The sequence below is a fragment of the Oratosquilla oratoria genome, chromosome 15 (genome assembly GCF_046742065.1).
Source record: "Oratosquilla oratoria isolate Oo_2021 chromosome 15, ASM4674206v1, whole genome shotgun sequence".
Classification (NCBI taxonomy): Eukaryota; Metazoa; Arthropoda; class Malacostraca; order Stomatopoda; family Squillidae; genus Oratosquilla; species Oratosquilla oratoria.
Window position 1 is genome coordinate 35,576,348 of NC_134791.1, and position 10,480 is coordinate 35,586,827.

Sequence of the window (10,480 nt, forward strand, 5' to 3'; positions counted from 1 at the left end):
TTCTTTACCATTTCTTCATCCAGGTAGTCAAAGGCCACTTTCATTGATCTTAGTAAATTGAAAGTTTCTCCGACTATTTTGTTGATATGTTTGTCTGGTGCCATGTCATTTTTAGGTCCCTTTTCGAGTGATTTTTTAACTTTGTACCAATTTTATATTGTCCCTAAATTCTATTTTTGCTTTTTCCAAATTCCATTATATTACATTTCTTGATATGTGTGTGTGTGTGTGTGTGTGTGTGTTCGTGTGTGTGTGTGTGTGTGTGTGTGTGTGTGTGAGATTCATCATGGTCTTGGATTACGTGTTGGATTTGTGATCGACAGCTACTACCCTCCCGGAAGAGAGCTCAGAGCTCATATATGACCGATCTATGGGTAATACTGTGGCCTTACATGCACACACACACCCAGCTCCCCGCCCACGAGAGTTGTGATAACGACTCGCAGCGCAGCGATACTGAAATTATTTCAGCCGGGATTCGAACCAGGACTGCCGTAGTGGCAGTCGGGAACTCTACCACTGCGCCACTGTGTGTGTGTGTGTGTGTGTGTGTGTGTGTGTGTGTGTGTGTGTGTGTGTGTGTGTGTGTGTGTGTGTGTGTGTGTGTGTGTGTGTGTGTGTGTGTGTACACGTGTGTGTGTGTAGGCGTGTGTGGGTATGGGGCCATTATAATTACCGTTGGTTCCTGTTCCCGCCATAAACTAATCTCCCAAACAATCGTTCATTATAATGAATCCATCAAGGAAAACCTCTCAAAAGTTGACTAGGCCAATTGGGCCTAAATCTGTCTCTAATGCCTTACACTCACACAACTTCCCTTAATGCGGTGAGATTAGTAGTAGGATCAGTACACTAGCAATTATGTCGTACAAAATCATTTCACTAATTTCCTCTGGGTGTAGCCTGCCTCATTTATGAACATGTCGGTTAGGATAGCGTTTCAGGATTTGAACAGCGGTATTAAACTTTACTCTTTTGTATATTTGGATTTTGAACATTGAATAATCATGTTCTGTTTTCAAATAAAACACATAACAAGATAATACGAGTCAATTAAAATGTGGGAAATGGTCCTTTTACTTTTGTCCCACATTAATATTTGTGATATTCTAGACTAAAATTATAAATAAATACATAAACAACTTAATGTCTCTGGTTTTCTACGTACATTGCTTTCAAATCAAACATTCCTTCAGGCATAAGCTGAAGCAGTTTCCTCTCTTTCTCTGATGTTGCGGCACCATAAAACATAGATCAATCAATCTCTCTCTCTTTCTCTATCTCTCTTTATCAATCTCTCTCTCTCTCTGCGTTCTTTTTTTCATTTGCTTTCTCCCTGCCCCTCTACCTCCCGTTCTCTTTCCCCCTCTCTCTTGTTCTCTTTCTCTCTCTCCCTCTCTCTTGTTCTTGTTCTCTTTCTCTCTCTCCCTCTCTCTTGTTCTTGTTCTCTTTCTCTCTCTCCCTCTCTCTTGTTCTTGTTCTCTTTCTCTCTCTCTTGTTCTTGTTCTCTTTCTCTCTCTCCCTCTCTCTTGTTCTTGTTCTCTTTCTCTCTCTCCCTCTCTCTTGTTCTTGTTCTCTTTCTCTCTCTCCCTCTCTCTTGTCCTTGTTCTCTTTCTCTCTCTCCCTCTCTCTTGTCCTTGTTCTCTTTCTCTCTCTCCATCTCTCTTGTTTTTCTCATTCTATCTATCTTTCCTTTTTCTATGTGCAGTATCTCAAATTAAACGTTCCTTCACGCACAAACTGGTGTAATTCTCTTTCTCTCTCTCCCTCTCTCTTGTTCTTGTTCTCTTTCTCTCTCTCCCTCTCTCTTGTCCTTGTTCTCTTTCTCCCTCTCTCTTGTTCTTGTTCTCTTTCTATCTATCTTTCCCTTTTCTATGTGCAGTATCTCAAATTAAACGTTCCTTCAAGCACAAACTGGTGTATTTCCCCCCCCCCTCTCTCTCTCTCTCTCTCTCTCTCTCTCTCTCTCTCTCTCTCTCTCTCTCTCTCTCTCTCTCTCTTTCCTTTCTTTGGATTTCGTTTTTGTCTTGTCTCTCACCCTCCCTTCCAGAGGATCATTTGTTAAATATTTTTTTCCATTACCACCTTTCAACTCTTCTGAAGTTCCTTTTCTCCCCAAGAGATCGCCATTATATATTCATTTCGGATCAACTTTTCTCCATTTCTTTTGTTCTCTTAATTGCCTTCCTTTGTGTTTTATTGTGTCTTTTACTTTTATAGGGGTTCTGTTCTCTGTCTACGTGTTTTTCTGCTGGTATTTCCCAATATGTCTTTGGTTTTTCGTAATGTATCGTCCACTAGTCGTGTCGATAATTAATGAGACGAACATCAGACGTTTCTATTAAAGTGATCAAAATATTGTGCTGGGTCTCGACCAGTTAAGATCGTTCACAAAACTCGGGTTCATCTACAAAAGAATAATTTCTCTCAAGACGACTCAAAATTTACTTCATCAGGTGCTGAGGGAAACACTCATTACGTTTTGATCATCTCCGTCCTTCTGTCGCCTACCTATTATTGAACCCGACGTAATTACATGCAAACCTTAATGAAAGGCAGATTTCATCGCTCTACTGTGAATGTGGATCGACGACATGACGTCACGACGCGACGCGACGCCAAGAAGCAACGTTACACTCTCACACCCTTCACGATACTACCCAATCTTCCCCAATACTGAAATCACTAAATGAAGCACATCAATGATAATATATCACTTGGTATGACTGGAATATTGGTGCATTAGTCCTTATTCTGGAACTCCATTAGATGGGGCTGGTCGTGTAGCCCGGGAAAATGAATAACAATGGCAGATTTTCACATTTACAAGTGCAATTCGTCGCATCGATCTCTCCATCGCGACGTAATGAGTGTTAATGGAACCAGTAACTTCATTTCCAAGTAGATTTAGATATTAATATTTTCACGAAGAAAGGTTGTAGGGAATGCTGGTAGTTATAACTAGTCCCTTCAATACTGGGTTAGACTAGGCTAAGATTAGGCTAGACTATGATTGAGTTAGGCTAGAGTTAGGTTAGGCTAGGCTATAGGAAAAAATTAGGCTAGGCTTGAGCTAAATTAAAATTAGGCTAGGCTTGAGCTAAACTAGAATTAGGTTAGGCTAGGCTAGTTTAGAGTAAGGCTAGAATAGGCTACATTTAGGGTAGTCTAAGTTAGAGTTAATCTCGGGTAGGCCACATTAAGCTACAATTAAGCTAGAGGATGGTTAGGATAGGCTGGAGTTAACCTTGGCTATATTTAGGTATGAGTAGGCTAGAAATAGGCTAAGCTAGGCTAGATTTAGGCTTGAGCTAAAGGAGAGCTAGGCTAGGCAAGGCTAGCGTAAGTCTAGGCCAAAATTAGGCTAGAGTTAGGTCAGGCTTATCAAGACTAAGGCTAGAATTAGGCTGGACTAGGCCAGAGTTTGGCTAGTCTAAAGCTAAGCTATGCTAGAATTAGGTTAGGTTGTGCTAATGTTCTTAGATCTAGATTAGGTAGGCTAAAGTTAGGCTAGGCTAGCAATAGCTACAGTTAAGCTTGGCTAATTACACTAGGCTAGAGTTACGTTAGGATAGGTTAGATTTAGGCTATAATAATGTTGATATACGTACGGTTTATGCTAGAATTAGGCTAGCATAGGCTAGATTTTGGCAAGGCTAGATTAGAGTTACGGTAGGCTAGGATGGAGCAAAGCTCGTGTTGACGCTCTGTTTGGCATTTTGCATTTGAGAATTCCGCCGCCTCAAGGGATTTTAATGTCCTTAACCTGTGGGCGAGATGGTGGCCACCTAGGACCAGGTCACCAAAATATACCTGAAAGTGTCGAGGGTCACTGGGGAGCACCGCCATAATTATATTTTCACTGTCCAATTAACCCAAGCGCAAACTTGACACAGACGACGCAGCAAAGGCAGACTTCTTTTTGCTGAATTGAAGAACAGTGCAAGCTTCTCTCTCATTTGAAATGCTTATGGATGTACTACCTCAGCGTTTGAAGTGAGAGAGTTCAAATTGTACTTCAATTCAGCAACAGGAAGTCTGGCTTTGCTCTGTGCTGTGTCGCCTGCGTCGCCTGTGTCACCTGCGTCACCTGCGTCGCCTGTGTCACCTGCGTCCCCTGCGTCACCTGTGTCGCCTACGTCGCCTGACAAGCCTGCGTCGTCTGCGTCTCACTTTGCGCCTAGGCTAACTCTCGAATACTGGTCCTCTTGCCCACTAACTCCCGTTGAGGATCCGCATGCGATTACTTCATCAATTTGTCGCTTCTCATTTGGTCCAAGGAGACGCGTCTCCGAGTTCGATGCCATCAGGCTGTCCTCCAAGGTCGACGAAATCGATTGATGGCTCACCAGATCGTCCTCGTCTGCATCAAGAGCGAAGATTCTCGCAAGTTTGGTGGATCAGACCCTGTGATAGATTAAACGTTGTTAGTGTATCAGTTTGTTCATTCACTTATAAATCGTTTTAGTTATCCATTCATTTATTCGTGGGTGGGAAGAGAACGCAAAAATCTTAGTCTGAGTTTATTCCTGACTAGTTTCGTAGATAAGATTACTCGTATTTGCGAAACTATTCTGGAATAAAGTCGGACTAAGAATCATGTTTCCTATTCCCAGGCACGTCAGCATTTCAAAATATCTCAACATTTACTCGTTCATTTTTATATAAAATTTTATCTATTCTTTTATTATTTTTATATATGTATTTATCTACCGTATTTATTTAGTAGGTTATGTTGTTATTCACCTATGTATATACCAAGGGCTTTTTTTCCCCTTATAAGGTAGATAGCCAAGTACCTACTTCCATCATAGTTCCTCATGGATGACGGGTCATACCTGTATCCTGCCTACTGCCCTGGGTCAGAAGCAATGTAGCAAGACACACCACATCAATAGCAAGGACACTTCACTTAATCGAAGAACCCCCACCCCTCTCCGTCCCCTCATGCAGAGAGAGAGAGAGAAAGACGGGGGAGAAATCACTTCGGGCAGCGTCAAAATATTATTCATACATAACCACTCCTTATTCCTCCATCCGCCACCCCCTTCCTTGCATCACAGTATCATCTATACACAGCCATTCTCCACTTCCCCCTCCCAATCTCCTGCCCTCTCCTTGCCTTGCTCAATAGACATTCCCATCTTCCTCAACGCCCATCCATCTATTTCATACTGTCGTCCCTTCAAGTTCACTCCATCCACCTCTGCTTTCTACACTTCTATTACTAATCTTTCTTCACTTTTCTTTCCATGTGTCCAAACCATCCCAATACTCTTTCACCACCCCTACCTGCCGTCTCCTGTAACACTCCCGCTCTCTTCATCACCTCCTCGTTTCTCACTCTATCCAACCTAGGAACCCCTACCATACTTCTCAGATATTTCATCTCAAATATATCTAAAAAAAATCTTCTCTGCATCTCTTTAATTCCAGATCTCTGCCCCATACAGAGCCATAGACACAATCACACATTCATAAAGTCTCCTCTTAGCAGCCATTCCCAAATGTCTATTTCTCATGACACTTTTTAATCTCCCAAGGCATTTACTTACTTCCCTCAGTCTACAATTTACCTCCACCTCCACTCCTCCCTTTCCTGCCACATGCAACCCCAAATACCTAATTATCCACTTCTTCCAGCGTCTCTCCTTTAAGACTTACTTCCACATCGCTGCCATCCTGTCCACTTGTACATCTCATCACCATCCTTTTACCCACATTTACCTTTTTCCTATCGCATACCCTCTCAAACTACGTCACTAACTCACTCAATCCCTCCTCTGACCCTGCCACAAACGCAGTGTCGTCAGCAAACAACAATTGGCTCACCTACTTTTCTCAATTTCCTTTAACTATCTTCAGTTCCCCTGCCTTTACCTCCCGTACCACCCCAAACACGTACACGTGGAACAGGCACCTTTACCTCAAACCACTCACACTCCCCATTTCCAATTCTGTGTTAATTTTAATTTCTCCACTGGCTGACATATATATTGAGTATTTTAACCGAATTTCTTGCATTCATCATGCAACTAATTCATGACTACGTATTCGCGTGTCTCTCTGGAACACCTGTTGAAAATGACATTCCCTATCAGTGTTCGACCACTGCGTTTATCTAAATCCGAAATCTCTTTTGCGAATCCAGATTAATTCGACTCACATGGGATTCAAACGCGCATGCGCAGTAAGAATGTGTATTAGAGAACATGTACATGCTCGCAGGAACATACGCACGCACGCGCGCATACACACACTTCCGGATACATACATACACACACACACATACACATACAGTATATATATATTTATATATATATACATACATACGTACATATACACACATGATATGGGACAATTTAAAGATGGACTATTGGGAACGCAGAGCCAGAAACCTACGATCATAGCGCGCGCGCGCGCACACACACACACACACACACACACACACACACACACACACACACACACACACACACACACACACACTTGTGGGCGGGGAGTTGGATGTGTGTGTGTGTGCGTGTAAGGTCAAAGCATTACCCATAGATCGGTCATACGAGCTCTGAGCTCTCTTCCGTGAGGGAAATAACTGGAGTTCACGAGTCCAACACGTGTTCCGAAGACCAAGGTGAATCACACACACACACGCTCAAAAACATTCATAATTGAAAGATTTCATGGTTACGAGTAATTTGTTCCATGATACAAAATATTCATATCCGTATCAGTGTTTATATACACGGTATGTAGACATGGAAATTGTACATGAAAACCTGGCACTCCCCTTTTAACAAGTAGAATTGAAAGTTGCCACTTCTGACTAGAAATGCAAAACAGGCGTATACAGGAGCGAAAGTCCTCAAAAATCGGAAGAGGACAAAAGTCCAACAGGGGGAAAGTTTTCCTAAAAAAATTAGAATTTCATGAACGGCGGACAAAGAACAATAGGAGAGGCCCGTGTCTCACTCGCCAGTTCGAACTTTTTTCCCCTTCTCACGCGTTTCTTTTTCATGAAATAATAATAATAATAAATGATAATAATAATAAATGATAATGATAATAATAATAATAATAATACATACATATGCCAAGTGTTTTTTCCCATACCAGGGAGGTAACCAAAGTCATATTTCCACTCCCACCCATTTCATCCCCACCCGTTCCACCCCCATTTACCACCCCTCCCTCCCTCTCATCTTGGCTGCTCCTGGATGATGGGTCATCCTTGCATCTCGCCTGGGTCATAATAATGTAATAATAACAATATGGTAATGATAATAATAATAATGATTAATGATGATAATTAATAATGATAATAAGGATTGATAGTCTGGTGAAATCTCACTGTGCTCGTCACTGACGGCGCCAAAATTTGCTGGGGGGAAAGTCCAAGTGAGAGTATAGGAAGTTGATTTTTAGGCTCATATTGCAACCCAAGGCCTTATAGGATGTCAGTTGCTATTTTACGATTTCAGAATAGTTATTTGCTTTGTCATTCCCCAGAAACTCTGCGCAAACTATCTTAAATGACAGCCATGCAGCTTTTACAAGATCACTTAGCTCTTCATCAAAAGTCTGGTTTCTCATGAACTGCCTAATCTGTGGCCCAACAAAAATACCTTCTTTGATTTTTGCGTCACTTACTCTAAGAAACTTATTTTTCAAATATGTGAATCCATTGCCAGTTCTATCCATACCTTTAACAAAAAAATGCATCAACTCTAGCTTTATAGTAAAGGAGGCAGTTAAATTTTCTCTGAATCAACAAGAGGAGGATTGACAACATTCTTCTCTCCTGGGGTCGGAGATCGTTTCGTCCACACATTTTTTTTTTATAATTATTTTTCTTATCCCGACTGTCCCACTCTTAGAGAAAGCAACTAAACTTTGTGTAACCCAGCTGTATTCCAAGTAAAAGTGCCACAACCTGCAGGTCACCACAGATATTCAATTTATGTTCTTCATACTTAATTTTTATGCAATAGAAGCTTCATACTCACATACCTGTATGTTTCCTTCATGTTAGCTGTATGGGCCAGAGGAACAGAAGGAAACTTATTTCCATTGTGGGGCAAAACAGCTTTCAGGCTCATTCCTGTCATATTTATGGTCAAGTTCCTCCATAACAAAATATACATATTTGCAAAACACCACACCATCCTCAAGTGAGAAAAACTTCAAAATCGCAATGTTGCTTACGATAAAAACTAACTTTGGATTCTTTCTGGGGAAGATTCCAACCCTTTACCCTGGAAGCTAGAAGTTCATTTTACTTTTTATGACAAGTTTAAATCCAACACAAGATCATTCAGATCTCCCTGACTCAATAAATGTGGTTCACTTGAAGAACAGATTGGTTGAACGTGCATATCTACGGTTTCTTTTCCCATAACCTCCTCACTCGACTCATCATCACTTAGTTCCATTTGTTTTCGAGGGCCAGATACAGGAAAGGCCTGTCTGTGAGGTACTGGTCTCATAGCAGATGATGAATTAGGATATTTTACAATATACTTGAATGTTGATGTACCTTTTATGTTTGTAATGCAGAAGTAGCAATCTGAAGTATGATCTGGTTCTCTCCAAACTACTGTATAGGGAGGGCAAAAGCCATATGGCGTGAACCTTTTGCCCATGCATTGAGAAGCATGACACAGGTTACACAACACACATGAGGGGCCCAGCCTTTATCATGGTCCCCCACTTTAGAGCCAAAATAATGTTCATAACACTTTTTAATCATTGGCGTGAAACACCGTCTTTGTGACTTGAATGCCAATACACCGCAAATAAAGCAAAAATTATCTGGGCGGTTAATACAGTTTCTTGGCATTGTGAAGGTGAATGGCGGGCACGCTACTGTACAATATCACAAACTTATTGCCACACAAATGCGCACATCTCACACCAACACTTCAAACACAGTACTGCCAAACGTATAACAATCTCACGTAGTGTTGCCAATCTCTTGATTGAAATTTATCCCACGTAAAACACGTAATGTAACATACCGTGGAATACAAAAACTGTGGGTTATGGAAAAAAGTGGACATTATTTTTGGATTCTGCATGCAAAAACATATAACTAGCATCTTTCACAGTCAAGAAATCTAATTATTTTTTCTGACTAAAAAATTTTTTCATTCAGCGTGAAAGAGGTTTGTTGGGTGCAAAGATTTAAAACAAATAAAACAGATAAATAGGTAAATGAATAGATAAAACTGGAAGCAGACACTTCGTAGTTTCGTTTCAGAAGGTTCCCTTATCTCACGCCGGACTCTTAGCTTTTTTTTTTATTACTTTTTTTTTTTCTATCAGGGTTTCATTTTCTAATCTACCTAGACTTTTTTTTTTTTTTTTAATCATGTTCGTGTGGGTCTCTAATTACATTATCAGTTTGGGCCATCAGCATGATTAGATCCCTCACAACAATCAATTATTTCCTTTGTCAAGGCATTCCTAATCTTTCAGCACTGCGTATCACCACACACGGTACATTTGGTGTAATATTCGACTGGACCTGCTCAAGTATTTTGGGGGGGAAATTCCGTTAATATCATTTCCTCTGAGCGCAAAATTAGCTTAATGATTCTGTCATGTCTAAATACGAATTCCTGTCACGGATATTTCTGTCTTTCTTTTGCAGCATCTTCATCTTTACCATCACCCTCACCCACTACCTCTTTGGGTAGTTCTCCCTCCATATTATTGTCCTCCTATTAAAGATGGAAATGGGCAAGAACTGCTTTACCAATAGAGTGGTTAACGAACGGAAGGCTTAATATCCATGTAGTGAGCACTGAAAAAATTGGTTAAGATTAGATAACTTTATGAATAGGTATGACAGGTGGTAAAAGACATGGAACTGCCTAGCATAGGCATTATAGTCTCTTACAGTCTCATGTTCTTGTGTTGCAACAGTATAGTCTCCCGTTTTCTTTTATTGTCTTCTTTCCCTCTCATTCATCTCGTAACGCGATTGCTTGTGTCCTGTGTCATGTTTCCTCTCGATCTGACTTGTCCCTTTTCCACCACAGACGAGAACAAAGCTGCCATCCAACACAAGAACGGAACCTCCACTTCCTCCTCTTCCTCCTCCTCTTCAACTTCGACCTCCTCTACGTCGACGTCCTCCACTTCAGGCGCGACCTCGCTCTTCACTCACGCCAACAACGTCGCCGGATGGCTTGAGCAGCATCTATGTCCTCCGCGTTGGCTGAAGACCACGCCCTCAAAGCCACCTCGGAAGCCTCTGGTAACTATGTCTTCGGGAGAACCTCGCGGATGGTCCGTCGCCGAGCGCTGCATCCTCAACGTCTTCCGGTCTTCGGCCGTCATGCACATAGTCATGCTGGCGACATCATGCAGTAGTTCCACCGTGGTGATCCCTCTCAGTATTGCATTCGTGTCCTGGAAGCTAAGCTGCTAAACTCAGGGTGCTTAGAACTACATTATATGTCATACTAACCCCAAACCC

The 10,480-nt window shown here is 41.5% G+C and overlaps 1 protein-coding gene across 2 annotated transcripts in view; it reads left to right on the forward strand.

Annotated features, from left to right (window-relative positions):
* Positions 1-10,480, forward strand: part of LOC143033404 (zwei Ig domain protein zig-8-like) — a gene marked incomplete in the record, with an annotated part of 856,967 nt that overhangs the window by 845,918 nt on the left and 569 nt on the right. For both annotated transcript variants that reach the window (XM_076198788.1, XM_076198789.1), the window contains 1 exon segment: positions 10,041-10,480. This exon segment is cut by the window's right edge and continues 569 nt beyond it. In XM_076198788.1, coding sequence (XP_076054903.1) covers positions 10,041-10,432 — 392 coding nt within the window.